Below are 21477 nucleotides of genomic sequence, written 5' to 3'. Positions count from 1 at the left end.
CTTTGCACTTGGGGACATAGATCAGCAAAGTTAGTGAAAATATCATAAAAAAAAAAAAAAACACACACTACATATCCTATTTAAATATTTAATAAATATTGATTCCATCCAATACAGACCCTTTAATTGTTTGAAACATTTCGGGCTTAGCTGGAGGCGGGAAGTTAGATTCCTATCTATTTCCATTGTAGCTGTTGTCATAGTAACGATAAACAAATGTCTGTTTTTGGAAATATCAGATAAACCTTATTTCATCGTCTCAAATGTCGTTCCTCTTGTTGTTGCACCTTAAGCCACAACAGGACCACATTTTTAGATGTAGTTTTATACTTGTAATCGCTAGTTTTAGTTGAATCTTATTGTTAGAATATAACATTAAGATAAGATGATACTTTATTGATCTCACAGATGGAGAAATTGCATTCGATGAGAGAGCATCCGGCAGCAGCACCCATTCAGTGCGCACCACTCTTACTTACACTCTTACTCTTATTAAATCGCTATTTATCATACTGGGTCAGGCTGTACAGTCGTACTATCTCTGTCATAGCCTTGACTGTGGGGCTCAGGCTTCCACTCTCAGCCTCTGAATGCTTGCATATCAGTATGACGCTCTGAGAGGGTATTTATCCCTTTTCTGTGGAAGCATAGACAGACTTGAATGGTAGGACTAGCGCAATGTCTCGAGTTCATGTCTACGGGTCCCGCACCGATGGTAAATAAACTTCTCCTGCATAAGACATCCAGACTGCCGCCTGTTTTTCCATCTATCCTCTCGAACACCATTGTTATTTCTCTAACAATTATTTCTCTTGATCACTTCCTGCCTCCAGCTGACGTCACTGATGATGTCAGCAGCTAAAGGGTCTATAGTGCGTAACAAGATGGAGTGTTTTCTAAATATGGACCTTGAAAAATCACCTTCAATAGGTGGCGTTCACGATTTAGAATGTGATGATGTCATAATGTCAGATGGAGGGCAGGGCCAATACAACTCTATGGGAGAAATGCAGTTTTTGGAAGAAATCTCCAAAACGAAAATTGACAAATGTTTTTCCTCTTCAGTATTTGATCGTGATTGGATTCACAAACCTGTGATATTATTTTTATGTCTGAAAGTCCTTTCTATTGGACAACATCATGGTCATGTTTTCACATATTGTCGCCACTTTTTGACATTTTTCAGAGATAATAATTGGATATTAGTTCATATGTGCCGACAGAGGAGACAATGAACTTTGTGACATTTTTTGTTTCATGTGGATTCCTCCAGAAATGACTGAGATATGAGCCAAAAAACAAAGACATAAAAATATGCATTTTGTCAGTTACCACCGTTACCATAGTTACCGTCAGTTGACCTCCACCTCAATGTTAAACTATAGGCTCTTTAGAATGTTGTGATGTCACGTGAACGCTACCTATTTAGACAAAGGCATAAAGTGAGCTGTGAAAAGTCCTGTCGCCAGAACCTTTGTAATTATACTTATGGCACTATTTGCAAGTAGTTAAATAAGTAGTCCCTATTTAGTTATCTTTTTCATGGCTTGTGTAAATTCCATGTGTTCAAAAGATCAAATCAGATTATAAATAGTGTAACAACTTTATCTGACCTCCTTCTGACTCAAGGGTTAGGAAGAAAAAAATAACTTACAAACATCTCCAAGCCGTTTTTAACTAAAGCCCTCATTGGCCTCCTCTTTGAAAACATGGCTACCGGCGGCCACACTTTCCGTCTGCAAATCATCCACGATCCTCGACACACTCCCCAGTAATCTGTTCATCCCATCCTGCGAGTCAAACTCCCCCTGTTCCACTTTTATCTGGCCTCCCACCGCGAGAAAGCCCTCTCCCTCCTCGAAACCGTAGCCGAAGTTGCTATCATCCTCTGCCGCTGTGCTTGGGTTGCTCCCATTCGCGGCCAGCCTTTGACATCGAGCTTGGTGCCTGAGAAAACTGTCTTTCCAAATAACTTTCTTGCCGCAGACGCTGCATTCGAACGGCCTGAGTCCACCGTGCGTCTTGAGGTGCTTGGTCAAGTGGTGCTTCATCTTGAAAGACTTGTTGCAAACTGGGCACCCGAACGGTCGCAAGTTCAGGTGCTGCATCTTCACGTGGCGATCCCTCATGCTTTTCAGCGCGTAGGCTTTTCCGCAGTGGCAGTAGTGGACTTTGCCGCCGAACGGGGCACCGGCGAGGGGTATGGAGGAGGACGAGGAGGGCATGGGAGGCGATGAAGGTGCGAGGAAAGTGGACGAGGATGTGGGAGTCAACGAAGGACCTTGGTTGTTGCTCGTTGAAGGCCAGTTCCCGTCAGACCCCGGTAAAGTAAAGTCCGGAGACACCAAAGGCCGCTGTGTGACTTGTCCGCTCTCCTTTTCGATCTCGTCAAAAGTGTCTTGGCTAAAATTACCTTCTCCAAAATGTCCCATATTTGCATCTTCCTCGTTCGAGTGGATTCGCCCGTGCTCGCTCTCTTGGGATCGTGGAGCTTGATGAGACCAAGGAGGTATATGCCACGGGAGCCGAGCCGAAGGTCCCGGGACAGTGTCGCTTTCGGGGACGTCGGAGGAACCGTCTCTAAGAACTTTGACGTCATCAATGCTCACCTTCACAACAGGCCCTTCGTTTGACTTTGAAACGGTATTGAAATCTGCTGAGACAAAACAAAATCATGAGACAAAGTATCCTAGATGTAAAATTAACTATGACATTGAGTCTCTTGCAGTGTTCCCTTTGTTCAGTTAAAGGGATATTTCAGGATTTTTGACATAGGGCCTCATTTCCTTGTTATCCAGAGTGTTGTTGATATATATATATTTTTTAAACTCATGCAGTCCTTATATTTGAAGAGTTAAGGTTTGCTAGGCTAATGCTAGGCCAGTGCATGTCTATGGCAACTAGTAGCCAGCATTAAAACCAAGCACAGTGCACCTGAGACAAATCACTTATAACACCAGACTATCAACATAAATGTCTGTGTTGACTGAGTATTTTTTGAAATATAACCATTTTGCATTTAAAAGAACTAATATTTGAGCAGCATCGGCTTTCTGGTTGCAAACTACGCAGCGGCGGAGTGATCTGCTAGCTTACCGGTTCTACAGTAGTTTGTTTAGCTGCGGCTGCATTACTACACGTGGACTACTCCTTGATTTTGAAGAGGTTTTTATGCAGGCTACTAGTTACCATGACATGCACTAGCCTAGCACTAGCCTAGCACCACTAAACTCTACAAATGCACTGCATGGATTAAAAAAATAAATAAACAATCTCCAGAAATCAACAACACTCTGAGGCCCTATGTCAGAAATCCTGAAATATCCCTTTTAAGTAAATAATCGGCTATTTTACTCACAATTATATTCAGATAATTTATAGGAAGTGTTTGAAGTTTCAGCTTCTGGAAAGGTAACTTTGTTTGTATAGCCCTTTTCATCCAAAGCGCTTCACAATTTTTCACTCACTTCACTTCAAACTCGGTAGTAGTAAGCTACATATGTAGTCACAGCTGCCCTTTGCACAGAAGCGTCATCTGTGCCAGCAGACCCTCCAACCACAATTCACCTAAGCTATGTAGTATTCCTCAACTTCTTACCCCAAAGCTTCTGGAAAAAAGCGTCTAAATAGCAACAAAATTGAGACGTAAATGAGGATGAAAATGCAACAAAAAAGTGTAAAAAGATTGACCAAAAGAAAAACAATATAATGTGATAAAAATGCGATGAAAAACCTGTTGGCAACAATGTGAGTAAAAAGATCTGTTTAGATCAGTTTTGTAGGTCTTAGCTTTCAAATGAGGCGTTACTCTGGCCTATAGGCTCAGCTGTAGTCGAGACCTGGACAATATGCACGGTTAAGGCGGGGGGTTAACAGTCTCCCATCCAGGTAATAACCAGGCCCATCCCTGCTAAGATTTAATATCTGACGAGATCTGGTATTCACATTACTTTACCTGACAGACATTTCTTTATAACTGCAACTGCAAACTGTACTACCGGAGACTTAGAAGTAGCCGCTTACGATTGCACAATCATTTGAACTTTTACCCATAAATCTGTTTTTCACAGTGAAAAGGGACTAAATGTTTTCAGTTACACAACTCATATTAGATTCTTACCACACTGTCCGACGACTCCCACTTGCACTACGCCATCTTTCTTCTCCACAGCTGTGCTCTCCTTACGGTCATTCTGCCTCCTCTCTGGGGTCACATCACTTCCCCCGCTCTCCCTGTTCTTCTCCGAGCTTCTCTCTGGGTCCCGCTGCTGTTGGAGCCTACATTTCTTTAATGTATCTTCACTGAGGGGCGCCCCGTGGTTTTTAATACTGTGTCCTGGCTCAGCTTGGACAAAATAGTTTGGTTTTCTTTGGTTCGAAACCCACGGTTCCTCACAACTAGAGTAATCACTACTGTCATTGTAAGCAGGGAGGCTGTCCACTTGTGAGTCCGCTAAATGTTGCCCCGTTGAAGCCTTTTGACGTCCCCATCTTGGAAACTGTTGAGGTCTTCTCCACGTTGCCAAAGGGGGCAGTGTATCAGGCCTCTTCTCCCTTTTCCTGCCCTCTCGCTCTGTATACAGACAGTCAGTGCTGCTGGGAGACTGCTGGCGGGACACAGAGCCCCCGGGAGGAGGGACGTCTGAGGTGGGACGTGGTCTTTTTAAAATCTCAGTGCATTTGTCCACTATGTGCCACATCTGAAGGAAGCTGGCCACTGTGACATAGTTGACAATGTCATCTTGGACGATGCCGAGCTGACCAGTGTAAGCCGAGATCAGGACGCTCTCGAAGGCAACGGGGTCCATCACCGACGGCAACGACACGGTGGTGACATTCTTCAATAAAACCTGTTCGAGGAATAAATAGCAAATTAACAAATTGCAATTCTGAAAAACAGGATGAAGTAATTCTTTTTAGTTGCTATAATGACTGAGGACCAGAACACAGACACTATCCACAAGAAAGAAAAAAAAACTGTTCCTAAAATATAAATCTCATAATCTTTATGAACTTCATGGATAAATGTTTATATTGACATTGCTTTAGCTTTTAAAGGAATAGGCCACCGTTTTTACATACCAAGATATGTTCTTACCTAACCTTAGTCGAGTTAATATATCCCCGTCTGGTCTTTGTCCGTGCGCTCTGTCACGCAAACGGAGCACATACGCAGCCTCTCCCACATGTCATATAGCTCCAAAAAAGCTCTTCCACGTGTTCCTTATTTAAATAAAGTTAGCTTCTATTGACGGAAGTGAGCGGGGAAGTCTTTAGGAGTTACTGCGCGGACGTTTTGCTCCTCGTATCATTACGCCTCACAATATAGTCCCCCTTTTTATCTGCTTATAAAATCGACATGCTACATTTCTGTGTAAATATACTTAGCATGAAAACACTTCACGTAACTTTATTTAAATAGGGAACATGTGGAAGAGCTTGGTAGCTTCTATCGTGAGCTTTTTTGGAGCTATGTGACATGTGGGAGAGGCTGCGTATGTGCTCCGTTTGCGTGACAGAGCGCACGGACAAAGACCAGACGGGGATATATTAACTCGGCTAAAGTGAGGTAAGAACATATCTCAGTATGTAAAAACGGTGGCCTATTCCTTTAAGGAGACGTATGGTATCATGCAAATGGGGATGGGACGATAATGAAATTTGGGGTCACGATTATCTTGGCCAAAATAATTGCGATAATATCATCACATTATTTGCCTATGGTTTAAAAAATCACTGAAACTGCAGAAACGATGTGGATTGGGCAATTATTAAATATTTCTCTTCATCGTCTGCTGTAAATGTCATAATGAGTAAGACAAAAAAGTAAGTATTTAAAGTCACACTGTGTAACATTTTGGACAATATTGTTGCCATCAATACAAAACATGCAGCTAATGAGCAGCTCGACACAGAAAATGATATTTCTGCAGTGGGTAATCAAAGAATGGATTTGGATGAGGAACTAACCTACTGGAATCTTAAGTACTGCTGACTTTAGTCACATCTCCATGGAGACGTAACCACTCCTGGGTTAAGTTACTGGCACTGGTCGTCTGATGGATTTAGTGATTATCTTCTAGCACGATAATCACGATCATCAAAAAATGTGGCCATCGATTCATTGCTGATAACTACTGATTATCGTCCCATCCCTACATGCAAAAATCGACTATTTTGAGCGCTTCCCCATGTTCTCAAAAACATCCTTGCGATGGTAGATCACTTCATTCCCGCAGTTTTGAGTAATTTTGTCAGCACAATTATCTAAGCACATTATCCATCACTGGACAGTTTCTTGGCAGTTCTGCGCAAGTACTCAGCGCAAGAATAAGGCGGACTTGTTTCTGGCTAACATCTCTGAAATGATTGGGCCTATCCAAATAAAATAACAGCTGGGAAAAAAATGTAAGTTTAGCCTCCGTCAGCACAAATGAGATAAAATAAAGGTCCGACCATCTGAAATCAGGATAAATCATCATACTCTGCATGATTCAACATGAACCCAACTGAGTCACAGCCCACCTGGTCGTGGAAGTACGGAGAGGACGCAGCGAGGACACATCGATGAGCTCTGAACACTTGTCCCTGTACGTGGATGGACAGGTCACAGAGCTGCCCCTCTCCCCTTTGTCGGTTCAGGCTGTCCAGGACAGAGGCTCGAACCGCGGGGAAACACACCTGCACCGTGGGGCTCGGGTTGTCTCCAGAACCCACATCCATCTTTATCAAAACACTGGGGAAAAGGACAATATACAGGTCAAGTTGATACATCCATCCATTTTCTTCTACTTTTCCCTTGCTGGGTCGTGCACCAGCCCCTAAGCCACATAAACTATTAAAATAAAACAGCTAACACAGTGTAGACAGTAGCGTAAGATTATTAAGTATCTAACCGTGATAACTGAATCTAAATAGAGTTCGGGAATGAGAAGTCATATCCTTAAGCATTATGGGATTAGCAGTAAACTAATGGAGATTTTAAAAGTCACAAAACACTGGAGTTATTGTTCACATTAAAACACTTGGACACCACAGTGTGTTATATGTATTTTTCCAACAGTAACTCAACAGCTAATGGAGTTGTCCCACGGCTATTTTCCCCTGTTTTTAGCTAATGTTAGTCAATGGAAATGTATGCTCACAGCTGCAAAGATGGCGGATCTCCATGGTAACTGTAGAATTTCCCAAACGCTATATTCACATGAATGCATTTAGAAATGTATAAGATGTCTAACATGTTTGACTCACAAACAAACAAACATCTGTTTTTTTCCACCCTTTTTCAAACAATGATCTGGACATGAATATTAGTAATATTATTAAAGATTAATTACATTAACACCTGGACTCCAGTTTATCCCTTATCACCCAGTCATCGCACTAGCCGTTATTAGCATGTTAGCATTGTGTTTCGTTAGCATACTCTACCTTTAACTACTTGTAGCTTTGTCCTCGCAGCTCTATGTGTCCGTAGATATGTCCATGGCGAATAAAAACAGTCTGACTACCTGTCCTATTGTTTGATACGCTTTAGGAGCTTCGCTGGCTTTTAGCCTCCCAGCCCGAGCAGCTAACAGCACCTTAGCTTAGCTTAGCGTCGGGGCGGAGCTGCATCCTCTTGAACTGCAGCATCTGTGGATGTTTTGGAGTCGATCAGGTGGTTTGGAGATATAAGAAGAGCCGATCACACCTGTCACGGTAACACATACACGTTTCGTTTAGGAAGAATGCTAGTTTGGCAGAGTTTGGTCTAAAACTGTGAATTTTGAGGCTGTTGAGGCTAGTGCTTGGGAGGCTGCCATCATAACTGTAACCACGCCCTGTGGGGTGGTGTTAAAGGGACAGCCTATCTGATAAATCCGCGTCTTTTTATTGTGGAGATCATTAGGATGCTTTACTGTGTTCATGTAGTGGTTCTAGAGTTAGACATACTAGTATTATTGTACAAATCTAGCTTGAGAAGTCTAAGGGGCGGTGATTCAGCGCGCCTCTCCAGTCCGTGCTGAGTCCCTGGTTTTACCGCAGTGCCTCTGCAGCAGCGCTCAGTGACAGAGGTGCGTGTGGCGCACAGAGAAACCTGCTCCAGAGAGAGGACCGTCCAGCCACAGCACATACGCAGATTTATTTCACCTTCTCTGTTTTGCGGCTTCTTTGTTTTGGGCACATCTCGAGTTTCCCTGTGATGTCTGCCCAGCGGAGGCAGGTCCTCTCGGAGCGCGGGGCCATCAGATAAAATTTTGCATCTGTCAAGCAGGACGACGACAAGACAAGCGTGTATTTTGTTCTCAACACGGACTGGGCCTCGATTTCAGGACAGTGATTACGCGTTTTGTGTGGATTTACCAAAAGCATTTGTAGCCTGTAAGCTCCACCAGTAGCGCGTCAAAACGTAGCCCATTCTTTTAACCATAAAGCATGCACATTGATCATATATGCATCGGCGTGGTATAGTCCATCAGTAGCTTGGCATGTTGCATATTGTATTTTAGTCCCTAGTGTTAACTGTAAGGCGATCTAAGAGAACACGTTTTATTACTGTGTGCGTAATTTGACTACGGCACCTCAGGGAACTAAGATAATCACATCTCAGGCTATCTCCAAATAAAAATAACAGCACTGTGATCTGGATATCATAGGGAATCAGAAATCAAAAAGCTTTCATTTGAGTACATCCAGTCTTTCCAGATACAGTTACAGAAACTTGTGGCAATAATATCTGTATTTTTGAGTCAGTTGTTGCTGCTTAGAGCCAAAGATACAAGAGCATATTCAAAGTGTAAGCAAGGCCTTGGCCACTGAAATGCATGTTTAGCTTCCTGACATTTACAATCAGCACTTTATTATTACACAGCTAGTACATTTTGCATTTATTATTGTAAATATTCAAGGTCCATTAGAGTTTTAAGTGTAAGTGGGGCTCAGTCCTGAGAAGAAGAAGAAGTGCTGGTGCTTTTGGACGACCAATACAAAGATGGCTGACGGGACAGTATTGCACCTCCTGATCCTGGCTCTGCTCTGCTCCCTGTTCGGTAAGTGGGATGGGGTCACTCCGGATTGTATCAGTGTACTGTAAGATCAATCATCAGTGTGTGCAGTCCACTTTATTCAAATATAACCCTCAAACATGCAGTTCTGTTTCTATTGTATTACCTCCTCCTACTGTATGAGTAAATGTCCCACCAGTTCTACAGAAACAGTTTTTATTTGTTTACTTGGACAAACTGCTGCTGGTGTGGAATATCTATTACATGTAGCACCTGGCATTTTAATTCCAGATGACTTCCCACTCACTAAAGTATTTTGAGGAAACTAATCATTCAGAAATGCAGCTCGGTGACCATCAGCTGTGCTTTAACCAAGGTCTGAACTAGTACCATTATGACGAGCCATAAGAGTAGAGATGTCGGTTTTTATTAGTCAAGTAAAGAGTTAACATTGGGAGAGGGCGATATGCCAAAAGACTAAAGCTGTACATGCTTCTTCCTAAAGGTCACCCTTCATTGTGGTTAAACCGCCGTGACCCTCACTCGAATAGAAGAGTGTGGAGAGAAGCGTTTGTTTGAGCATTTAGCTGTATTTAACCCAAAAGAAAACCTCTTCAAATTGGCGTATGCCGTCACAGGGACTGGTTCACCGATTGATTGTTTGTCATCACATTGTCCAGCCCTAGTAGAAGGTACACAATCACACAATACACAATTAGTGCTGTACAATGGAGGTAGAAGAATGAACAGGTTCTTGGGGCTGGGTATTGCCTACAACACCTGCTCGCAACCCTGATGCAGAGTCCAGAATATAAATCATATTCTGATGCGTGTTATAAGTGCCTGGATCGGAGACATACTGTATACAGACATCACTTATGGGCACATGATGTAACACTGACCACCATGAAGCCCAAAGTCTGACATTAAGATTGTTTTTATAAAGTTGGAAACCATGATTTTACTTGCTGTGTACAAAGGAGTGTGAGCAGCTGCAGCAGATAACCGCCGTTGTTTATTTGCATCATTTGTTCTGCTCTCAGTGGACCGGGCTGGTGGGGCGTGTGCCGAGGTGGACTCGGACACTGAGGCTGTGGCGGGGAAAGGCTTTAAGCTGGGCTGTATCTCCTGCAAGCGCCGCAGCGAAGTCGAGGGAACTGCCACCGTCGAGTGGTACTTCAGAGCCAAAGGAGAGGCCGACTTTGTTCACGTGAGTCCGATGATGCGTCGATAAAATGGTTGATAAATGGTCATCTATCCCCATTCAGACACCAGTGCACACAGACATGGCACCTGCGGTTATGTTTAATCCTCCATGTGGCTTCGACAAGCTCCAGTTCTAAAGGAAAAGAGAAAAATATACATATGAGAAAATTATGTAACCCATGGAAAGTTCCTCTGCATTGACTGAAAACCTTGCAAATCTGTTGACAGCATTTGTCAGAAGGCAGAGAGCAGACCTTGTTTATCTGTTTGCTGAGGTGATTCAACTAATACACTAATAACAAAAGGCGAGTTTATGACTGTGTTAACAACAATCACCGGTAAAAATCTTAAATAAAACTGAGCAGCAGTTTGTGAGATCGATAGACAGATCGGTGCGGCATCGGCAGTGAAGCGGTCGCTGTCTCGGTCTGTCGTGGTGAAGAGGGAGCTGAGTCGGGGGCAAAGCTCTCGATTTACCGATCGATCTACGTTTCCACTCTCACCTATGGTCTTGAGATTTGGGTAATGACTGAAAGGACAAGATCGCGAATACAAGCGGCCGAAATGAGTTTCCTTCACGGGGTGGCTCAGCGCACCCTTAGAGATCAGGTGAGGAGCTCAGTTACCCAGGTGGAGCTCGGGAGTAGAGTCGTGACCCTACACGTCGAAAGGAGCAGCTGGGGTGGCTCAGGCATCTGTTCCGGATGCCTCTTGGCCGCCTCCCTCGGATGATGTGCCGGACATGTCCTATTGGGAGGAGGCTTTGCAGAAGACCCAGGACACGCTGGAGGGACTATGTCTCCGTGGCCTGGTGTCAGAACAGCTGGAGGAAGTGTGTGTGGATCGGGAAGTCTGGGCATCTCTGCTCAGACTGCTGCCTCTGTGACCTGGCCCCGGATAAAGCGGAAGAGAATGGATGGATGGAGTGGCAGTGACAGATATTACATTTAAAGGCCCCTGATTTTCTTTTTTTTTAATTACAAATAATGGAAGAAGAAGCCATCAAACTCATTCCTACCTTTCCTAATATATTGTAGCATCCCAATTCTTTACAGGGACAAGTTCATGAGTTGCAGGGTCACTTTTCAGGGTCACTTTCTCAGAAATGCTTGAAGACCAGCCTGTAGCTTCATGAAATTGATACAAATGCTTTATAATAAGATGCACAATGTTTTTTCCCACAAATGTCTAGTTTACAATGCAGTACAAAAACAATGTTATCAGGTATAGTGCCTTTAAGCAGATTGGAGGCATGTACTATAGGCATGCTTTAATTTGATCTTTCAGGTATTTAGTGATAAAAAGTTACAGGTATAAACCAGAATTTATACCTGTAAGAGTAGACTTCTTACGTATCTTGCATTACGATCGTAAAGACTTAAATTTGACCAAGACAGAGTTAGGCAAAAAGGACAGACTGACTCCTGACAGGCGGTACATGGATCAATATCACCTGCCACTTCTCACTCTGAGGTTGTCTCTATAAGGCTTCAATGTAAAACCAGCTAATCCTGTAGTTTAGACCTCTACAAGCATGTTCTACAACGCATGTGATTCTTACATTTGATTTCAATTGTCTGTCAAGTGTTAATGCGTTTGGGGATTTTATCATAACAAAAATCACAAATCTAACTGCAACAGACAATTTCAATGAGATATTTTTATCCGTTTGAAATGACTGAAATCTCCATATTCTGTCTCCCAGTGTGTAATAATAGCTTCCTTTCAAACGGGCTGTGATTGATTTTGACTGACTCGATTTTCTGGTACAAAATGCAGCCGCCCACGCTTCATTTGATCTATTCATATACACAAGTCTGCAGTCTCCCCTTTCTCCCTCACTTCCTGTCCGTCTCCCATAACAACGCTGGGTCACTGTCACATGACCAAATGAAGGGTTAAAGATCAGACCGCGCCAGAGATTAAAGTCGATACAGAAATTTCCCCCCCACACTAAAATCAATCGGGTTTCTGAGGGATGTGGTGTGACGACCTTGTGCAGTGTCAACTGTTGTGTTGACTTGAGTTAAGGCTAAAACTAATCACACAAGGCTTTATTGCACTTTTTATTTACTACAAGACACGGGGGATGAAATATGGTTACACAGAAACATAAAGATAAGATGAAGCTTTTTGAGCACAAGAAACCCTTTCCTAATGGTCGTCAAAATTGTCTTTTTCTTATAATATTATGCTACTCTTTATGTAAAAAAAAAGTTGATGTTTGTGCATATTTGACCTTGACCCAGTGGCTGTATGAGTGGTCAGCATGGCACCTTGGCTTTCCATCACAGTGGTCTCTAAGATGCTCCAGGATCAATTGTTATGTAGGTTTTCTGGTGAGAAGGTCCATTAGCAGTGAAAAGACCCCATGCTGACCACTCTGGGTCACTACAAGGTCAAATACGCACAAATATAAACTTGTTTTCACATAAAAAGTTGCATAATGCACCTTTAAGGTGAAAGGTACGACACCTGAGTTATATTTTTCTAGTTATGGAATAAGGTTTTTTTTGTCCTCCTTTGTATATTTTAAACTCAAAACATTTGTGGGAAAACATTTGTGTCAATTTCATGAGCTCACAGGTAAGATTTCACGTATTTCTGTGACAGTGACCTTGAAAAGTGAAATGTGGATTTAAACTCATCTCTGTGTGTCCGATGAGTTTGGACACAACTAACATTCCCGACAATTATTTCAGCATATGATATTCATGTCGAGTATTTAAAAAAAAATTGAAAACAGTGTATTGTAGCTTGAAACCCGTGGTCTAAAGTGGTTCTATAGGGACCCACCGACAACCATCACGATAATCCCACCCCCTAAATAATTATTTCAACTAGGGCTCAGCAATAAATTAAGAATGTGAAAAAAACACTATGCCTTTTGACGCCAAATAATATCAAAATGCTGTATTTTCTCACAGTGTTGTGTTGAGAAGAAGAAGAACTTCATTTGTATAGCGCCTTTCAGAGACAAAGTCACAAAGCTCTTTACATGAGACAATGAGTCAAGAACATTGGATTAAAGAACAGGATAATCAGGTTTTATACATAACCACCATGAAGGGAGTATATTTAGTTCACTGAAGACAAACCTTTACTAAATAACTGCAGCCTTTGTGACTTGTGACCATTCAAAGCTTTTTTGTTCCATGGTAGTATTTCTCTTTTGTTTAATGTGTCCAGATCTACAGTTACAATGAAGACGGCGGTACGATCGAACACGATGACTTCATGTACCGCATCGACTGGAAGGGCAGCAAACGCAGCAATGACATCCAGGACGCCTCCATCTACCTGACCAACGTTACCTTCAATGACTCTGGGACGTACCGCTGTTTCCTCAACCGCATCCTCTCGTACGACAACAACTACGAGTACAACGATATCATCAGCAAAGTGGTGCACCTCTCTGTGGTCGCCAAAGGTACTGCTCTTAAGTAACTATGAAAAGAAACTAAATATTGTGTTATTAGATTACGTCCTTGTAGAGGATTTGCATCATTTCATTCTCAACAAAGCAGAACAGAGACTCAGAACAATGATAACAATGTAGAATCACCAATAGTGTTTTTTTGTGGTTTAATTCTACATTCATTATACTGAACATACATGGAATAGATTATGTTTCATTAATCAGTTTCCTACATCATGCAGGGTTTCTCTTACTTTTACACCTACTTTATACCCCTCAGCCTTGATATATTTTGTAATATACATTAAAATAACGTATGCCTCTAAATATTAGACTTGTGTTTGGTGGTATGATAAAGCACAGTTGTACTTTAAGCCAGCAGTGAACGCACTTCCCCCCTTCATGCAAAAGTGACCAAGGCCTCAAGGTCAATGCAAAGTTTTAAAACAGGATTTCATGCAAATCAGAGCAAGGAAACCAGAATCAGAACCAGTTTGTTGAAGATGTTTAGACTCTAGGCCATAGCAAGGGCCACTTTGGAGTTTTGAACTTCCCATGAGGGCCGGACCAGTTACGAATTGGGTTTAAACAATTACAATGAGAATGTAATCTCCTAAACTCATCCAAAAGGGCAACAGAATTGCTGCAGTTATGCATTATTTATGTCTATGAATGGTTTTAGGTAATGCATATCAAGATTGATAATGTTTTGGCCCCTGTGCCTTTGCAGCCTCTGCTCTAGATTACAAAACACAGTGAAAGATCATGGGAATTACCAGTTTTTAGTGCAGAAGAGGGAGGCGGACTGACTGCAGGATTACTGAAACATGAGCATATGAACAAAACACTGCTCCAGTTCTGTATTTGGTGAGGCTTTGACACTATAACATAATTTAAAACCTCTAAACGGTTGATTTTGCATGATGTAGGCCTTTAAAGATTCATTTTACTATAGAACTATTTAGAATGGGAATGTGTTATCATATGAACAAGGGCAGGGAAAACTACTTTTCACAAAGCTGATAATAAAAACCTGCTGAATACCATGAGAGAATGGAGCTTGGAGTCATAGATCACATTAGCCAATTACGATATAAAAAGTAGATAAAGAACAAGATCTAGTGAAGGTGTCAGAAGAGCACCATGTCATGAGTGCTGGGCCCTTGCACAGTCGGCTCTATAACAGAACTGTGTCTGATTTCCACTTGTGTAACTGTGTGACTGTTTTGCAGCGAACAGAGGAACTGCGTCGATCGTGTCGGAGGTGATGATGTACGTCTCCATCATCGGGCTGCAGGTCTGGCTCCTCATCGAAATGATCTACTGCTACAGGAAGATCGCCGCCGCAGGGGAGGAGGCGCTACGGGAAGCAGCGTGAGTCCAAATTCAGTGTTTGCACTTTATACAGTGCACCTGACTTATATTGGCATCCCTGAACCGAGAGCTCCCACAGAGCTCCCAATATTTGCAGAGGGCACTGTATAATAGGCTAAGATGTTCGCTTGGAGAGTCAAACTGATTTACGTTGAACCCACAGTGGGGGAAAGGATTAACTATATGCCTTTTTAAAAAGTGCAAAATATAGATGCAACCAAAAAGCTACATAAATGTGCAAAAAGCTGGCATGGTATGTGGGAAAACAATGAATGTTAATGATCGTAACTGCACATCTCTGTTTCTTTTTGATTGCAAACTGAGCAGCCTGGTTTTCTGCATTTCCCCTTTGTGAGATCAAATAAATTAAAGTAGGAAAAGCAGATTTGCATTTTGGTCTTTGTTGCCAAAGATGTCTGTTATGACACAGAAGTGAATTCTCACTCTTGTCTCGTCCCATTCCTGTCCAGTGTTGGGCAATATAGTCTATATTAGTAGATACAGTTTTAAAAATGTAATATGTTGGTTTTACATATTACTGTTTCAGAAATGTAGCTGAGTTGCACTACTTTGAGTTACTTCTGAGTTACATTTGGCAAAATATAAACTGAAAATAGTAATAAAGCCACCGCGCACAAGTGCAGCAAAAGATTTCCTTTTGCTTCTCTATCCCCGTTCTCTTGTGTTTTGTTTTGACGACATTAGCCACACACAACTGCAGATCTTACACCAACTTTGTAATTCGAGTTACTTTCGAGTTGAATGACTAATATATTACCATTATATTTGTTAGTTACTGAAAAAAGTCAACACCGTACCTGTCCCATCCCAATAAGATAAGATAAGATAAACTTTATTGTCTGTTCCCGAAGGCGACAGAATTCGTCTTTGACAGGCTCAAAACATGCACACACACTTCCATAAAAGCACAAGGCACATTTAAAATCAGCATAACAATAATATATATATAACAGGACTATTATTTATGACCGTTCAACGTGGAGATTGCCTTTGGAACAAATGACTTCTTGTTTGTCTTTGTTGGCCTGGGGGACTTTAAAGGGATAGTTCAGGATTTTTGACATAGGGCCTCATTTCCTAGTTATCCAGAGTGTTGCAGATTTATGGAGATATTTTTATGTAATTCATGCAGTTCTTATATTTGAAGAGTTACGTGGCGCTAGGCTAGTGCAAGGCAAGCGCATTTCTCTGCATTAAAAACAGTCTGACCCGCTCCACAGAGCACCTGAAGCAAATCACTTATAACACCAGACTAACCATATAAATGTCTGTGTCGTTAGAATAATTTTAACCATTTTGCATTTAAAAGAACTTATATTTGAGCAGCATCAGCTTCGTGGTTGCATAAGCTACGCAGCGGCGGTGTGATCTGCTAGAAAATTGTCCCTCAAAATGTGATCATTCATGTGATGCAAGGTCAGTTATATTCCCAAAATTATTCTATCGACACAAACATTTATATGGTTAGTCTGGCGTTATTGCCCTGTGCTTGGGACTGTTTTTAATGCAGGCTAGCTGATACCGTAGAAATGTGCTAGCCTTGCACTAGCCTAGCGCCACGAAACTCTTCAAATATAAGAACTGCTTGAATTACGAAAAAAAATATCTCCAGAAATCAACAACACTCTGGATAACTAGGAAATGAGGCCCTATGTCAAAAATCCTGAAATATCCCTTTAAAACGCCTGCCTGATGGGAGCAGTGTGAAGGAGCTGGAGTGGATGTGTCTTCAGTGATCTGGATGGCCTTCCTCAGCACTGAGCGACTGTAAAATCCCTCCAGGACCAGTCCTAGTCCCGCCCCTTTATGTTTTTAATCTAGTGGCCAATGAACGTCCATGCTCGCGCCTGCCAGATCTGCAGAAACACAGACATGAGCGACTGTTTTCCCTCTTTACATTTTCGAGAAGCCTAAATACTGCTGTGTTCAGCGCCAGTGCGTCGCTCCTCTGTCCTCGCTGACAGCAGCTCCAGCTCCCACACAAGCAGCCTGAAACATACAGTACAGTGAGGGAAGGAGGTGGCGAGCACAGACCACGCACAGGGAGGATGCGCTGCTGTGGTGCATCAACAGAAGAGAGGATGAAGACAGTTAGCTCTTAGTCATCTTCAGTAATATCCCTCGTGTCCTCGTGGTCAGATGAATAGACGAGGCCTGCATGCTGCTTCCCAGGAATACATGTTCCTGTCCTGGAACTCATCTTATTCAATACTCAACACTGAAGATATGACAGTAGACTAGAAGCAGGAGCTTGAACAGGGACTCAAATCTTCTCCAGAATGATTTGATTACTGTAATAATCAAATAACAGAGTGATGTTTGTTCATTTGTGCATGTAAATCTAAGGCTCACTGTCTTGTTAATGTGTTTATGCATGTTTTTATGTGTTGGCATATCCACTTCAGATGTGGGGATTTAGAGTTACACTGAGCGTCCTATTTTTATTCACCTATTTTCATACTGATGAGAAGTCGTTATTACCCAGTCCAGGTGGGTCATGCCCTGGATAAGAAATACAAGCATATTAATGGCCACAGTGCAATATTTGCCCCACTTTTGAAAGTCCCAAACATCACTCTCGCCTCTGTCTTTGTCTCAGATTTCTTTGTTCTTCGTTTTGATTCCTGTCCATGTGTCGTGACGTACTTGTGCTTGTGTTTCATGTGTCTCTCTGTCTTGTGCTGTTCGTTCTGTCTCTGTCTCGTTCTCAGTAAAAACCAAACTCAAAACCTTCCTCCCGTAAGTCACAACGGATCACACCTCATCTCAAATCCATAACTTTGTTTCATTCGACTTTTTCATTACTTCTGTTACAACAAACGGTTTGAATTTGTTTTTAACATGGCTGTTTTTCTCTCTTTTGTTTCAGAAATGCTGAGTATTTAGCGATAGCGTCAGAAAGTAAAGACAACTGTGCTGGAGTGCAGGTCGGAGAATAGCACAGGTACGTCCTTTTATTACAAAAGACCAAACTGAGATGATTATGAGCTGAACAAATCACGGCAAATATGATGATATCGCTCATTAAGATGCTTGTTTTCAAAAGAGCGGGCTCCAAACAAACACTGGGTTAGTTCCACCAGGACATAGTTTAAACGGGCCAATTTAGAAATGCCTAAAAATATTCTATACAGGGTTCAGTACTAATATTTCAACAAAATATTTTCTGTTTTGCTTTTTCAGTTAATCTAAATCGTACATTATACATAATAGTATCATCATTAGACCCTACAGATCCCCTGGTGCAGGACTGAGCCAAGTGTCAGGATCCATTAAACAGGTGTTGCTTTGTATGACCTGCCCTTGCACCAAAATCTATTTCTATTGTGCAAGTCACAGGACAAACATTCAGATGTTTTCAATGTGTGAAATGTATGAATAATTGCTGTGTTATGTAAGTATGTAGCCTCAAGTTTTAAAATGGTGTATATGTTTGTTGGAATTACACACCTTACACAGGGACAACAGTTGAAAACTAGCTAAATGTACAGAAATGTTCATTAGTGTGTACTTTGGGGTACTCACCTTATTCTGGAAGTTCGCGTGGGCGTCGCCATGAATTGTGCCCGCCCCTTTTCTCCTGGGACTGGAGAAGTCCACATAAAATCAGTTACTACATGAAAACAAAGACGTTTTTCGGTGTTGACATGTTGGTGCAAATGAACATTGGCCATTTTACATAAATCAATCGACTAAACATCAGATTTGAGCGGAGAATATTTTCCCTCGTTCTCCTTTTAAATGAACAGGCTTCGCGCTCGACCGGAAGTGTCAGTACAACGGCACACATCTGCATAAACAGAACGTTATCATTAAAATGCACAAGCCCCACCGTGTTTAGCCCGAGAGATCTGACAATATCAGCTCACAAGAAAGAAATCTAAAAAAAAATGATAATAAAGATACAGGGCGCATTATTGACCGCTATATTTGGCACTTGTTCTACTATACATACAAAAGAATATATATATATACAGGTGCTCGTCATATAATTAGAATATCATGAAAAAGTGCATTTATTTTTTAAACTTAAACTGTGAAACTAGTACATGATACACTCATTACATGCAAAGTGAGATATGTAGCCTTTATTTGTTATCATTTTAATTATTTTTGCTCACAATTAATCTAAAAATCTCAGAAAATGAGAATATTTCAAGTCATAATCATCAAAAATGTAACAAACAACGGCTTGACATATATCCCTTTGCATGTAATGAGTCTATATCATATATTAGTTTCACATTTTAAGTTGAATAACTGAAGTAAAGGCACTTTTTCATGGTATTCTCATATGACGAGCACCTATATAAATGATTACACTCTATATGAGTTAAGTTTATTTATTTGTCTCACACACATACATAAAGTGTAACACCGTGAATTATTTACATGTTACCAACATTTGAGTTTTCTACAGGTGCAACCAAGGGAAATATTTAGTCACACACACCTCACCTTACATTTTAGGTGCTGACAACTCATATTGAGATAATATTTTGTAATTATTGTCCAAATAAAAACTGGCACCATTGTGTGGGAAGAGAATTTTTACTTCAAATGATGTCTTTCTCCTTCTGTTTCCTCCCAGGCTTCTTCCATGGACCAAAAACAGCCCTCATCTTCTTCCGACCTGCATGAGCACCTTGTGGAGACTTTTCTGCTTCACCTTCAGCCTGTAGTGTCCCTCTGCACAAACGAAAATCACAATCCACAAATCGGACGCGTTTTACTTTAATATCAACGGTGATAGGATTGAAAGGGCACGGTCACTGGAATAGCAGGGATGATGCCTTTTGCAGCGTTGTCATTTTATCAGGAAAATACTAAACAATGAACTATTGCACAGACTTTGCTGAACCGTATTTAACATTGTATTACAGGCTGAGGCGCCGAGCTATTTCCATCCTATGACTGTGCCGTAGAGTAAAGCGCGACCCAACAGAGATGTAGTTCTTGTGACGTGACTCAAACAAAGGACTTGGGATTCAGCCTGGAGGATTTGGACTTTTTTAGCTAGTTCTTGGCCTCTGTACAACCGCTTCAATAATCACGCTCTTAAATGGTGGTTTTAAGATCAAATAGTTTAAATCTTTTCGAATGGATCAGAAGAGTGGATTAGCCGCTTGTCTGTTTTAGGTAATAATGACACCAGACTCGGACCAGTTCAATGTGACTCGAACTCGGGAAAAAACAAACGGCGACTTGACGACCGCACTGCAACCCACAAACCAAGCATGAACCAGCATCACTGTAAATAATAACCTCAGCATGTTCTGAAGACGAAGACGACATTATGCATCATTGAGCCACATTGTCAATAGCATTCGTTTGTATCAGACCAAGGAGTGTGACGGGCGTCTGCGGGACTCCGTGAAGCCGACTGTAAAAGAATACGCTTTTTATGACGTCATTCACTGTTATATATACACAATTACAAATGTATGGTTAAGTACATGTAATGGGTCTACATAGAAAGTCTTTCCAGATCATATACTGCTAGTTACAGTCAAATTTATGATGTACTAATAAAAATATGAAAAACGAGAAGTAAAGCATGTTGTCTTTAGTGATTGAAAATATCATCTTTGAGTAACACTAGTGGGGACGCTTTTTTGCTTTTTGATATGGGGTTTTGGGGAAATGATGAATAATTGCCTTTCTGTATTTTTGGAGCACTTTAACAGGTATTTGTTTGAAAAATAATTGATGCTGGATTTTGCCCCTGGACCAATATATTTCGTCATAATTCAAACAGCATTTAGATATTATTAACAATCTTGAAAACTGCACTCTGCTCCTCTCCAAGATACTACTTCTAAAATCACCCAAACTCCAGTGTCAAATCAATCTTTACCAACCATAATAAAAAAAATGAATGAAAATAAAATGAAAAAAAGCTTATACTCAACAATAGACTGGACAGACATTATGACATATGAGCTCGATGACATCTGTTGTAAGTAATAATTATCTTTTTATTTCAGTGAAGCAGCAATTTAATGAAGAAATGTTGGGCAGAAAAGTTATTTTTGATTCAATTTTTAAGCCAATGACATAATACTGCATTCATGTGGTCAGAGCTGAGCTGTTACTGTAGTTTTTCCTCAGTGTTCATAGATGTGAGCCACACATGTGTTTATCGTGTTAATGCTAACCGGTAGCATGCTAACGTCTTGAGCAGCTTAAACACTGACTCAGACTGAGACTCTGTTGTCATGACAAACTGTAAAAATCACAGAGAAAGGTTTTCTGTTTCCTCTTTGATGGGTTAATTTAGTCTGATGAGTGAAGCAGATCTTTAGTAAATCCTGCTGTAGCTCGACAGACGGCGCTGCTACGTCTGGGCCACATTTGCTGGTTATATCACATAAACGTGCGTCTCTGGGTCCGTGTTTTTACCGTTTTCTTCTTGAGCAATGATTACGAGTACATACAAATGCCACTGTTACTCAGTTGTCTTTCATTTTC

General features: G+C 41.4%; 2 protein-coding genes across 3 annotated transcripts; one reads left to right on the top strand and one right to left on the bottom strand.

Annotated features, from left to right (window-relative positions):
• Positions 1-1429: 1429 nt before the first annotated feature.
• zbtb22a (zinc finger and BTB domain containing 22a) lies at positions 1430-7813 on the bottom strand. 2 transcript variants are annotated; one of them, XM_079570937.1, is made up of 4 exons: positions 7432-7813; positions 6526-6736; positions 4121-4850; positions 1430-2656 (listed from the first exon to the last, which is right to left on the bottom strand). In XM_079570937.1, the coding sequence occupies exons 2-4, from the start codon at positions 6721-6723 to the stop codon at positions 1674-1676; spliced, it is 1911 nt and encodes a 636-aa protein (XP_079427063.1). In that variant the 5' UTR covers positions 6724-6736; positions 7432-7813; the 3' UTR covers positions 1430-1673. The 2 variants fall into 2 exon arrangements, with proteins under 2 accessions (XP_079427063.1, XP_079427064.1); XM_079570938.1 differs by having other exon boundaries at positions 1430-2653; positions 7432-7811.
• Positions 7814-7947: 134 nt separating this feature from the next.
• On the top strand, positions 7948-20586 carry scn1bb (sodium channel, voltage-gated, type I, beta b). The gene is made up of 6 exons (XM_079571062.1): positions 7948-9032; positions 10031-10197; positions 13383-13623; positions 14844-14985; positions 17876-17950; positions 19598-20586. The coding sequence occupies exons 1-5, from the start codon at positions 8975-8977 to the stop codon at positions 17943-17945; spliced, it is 678 nt and encodes a 225-aa protein (XP_079427188.1). The 5' UTR covers positions 7948-8974; the 3' UTR covers positions 17946-17950; positions 19598-20586.
• The last annotated feature ends 891 nt before the right edge of the window (positions 20587-21477 follow it).

This window comes from Gobius niger (genome assembly GCF_951799975.1).
Source record: "Gobius niger genome assembly, chromosome: 14".
NCBI lineage: Eukaryota > Metazoa > Chordata > Actinopteri > Gobiiformes > Gobiidae > Gobius > Gobius niger.
The sequence above is the reverse complement of the archived record's forward strand: the minus strand, read 5'-3'. Positions and strand labels throughout refer to the sequence as shown.

Bases quoted from the DNA above. Each gene is read 5' to 3' on its own strand.
- zbtb22a (XM_079570937.1), bottom strand. From the start codon at position 6,723: ATGGATGTGGGTTCTGGAGACAACCCGAGCCCCACGGTGCAGGTGTGT. The intron at 4,851-6,525 runs GTGGGCTGTGAC...TTCCTCGAACAG, and splicing joins CTCCGTACTTCCACGACCAG to GTTTTATTGAAGAATGTCAC. The intron at 2,657-4,120 runs GTAAGAATCTAA...GTTTTGTCTCAG, and splicing joins GGGAGTCGTCGGACAGTGTG to CAGATTTCAATACCGTTTCA.
- scn1bb (XM_079571062.1), top strand. From the start codon at position 8,975: ATGGCTGACGGGACAGTATTGCACCTCCTGATCCTGGCTCTGCTCTGC. The intron at 13,624-14,843 runs GTACTGCTCTTA...ACTGTTTTGCAG, and splicing joins CCTCTCTGTGGTCGCCAAAG to CGAACAGAGGAACTGCGTCG. The intron at 14,986-17,875 runs GTGAGTCCAAAT...CTTTTGTTTCAG, and splicing joins GAGGCGCTACGGGAAGCAGC to AAATGCTGAGTATTTAGCGA.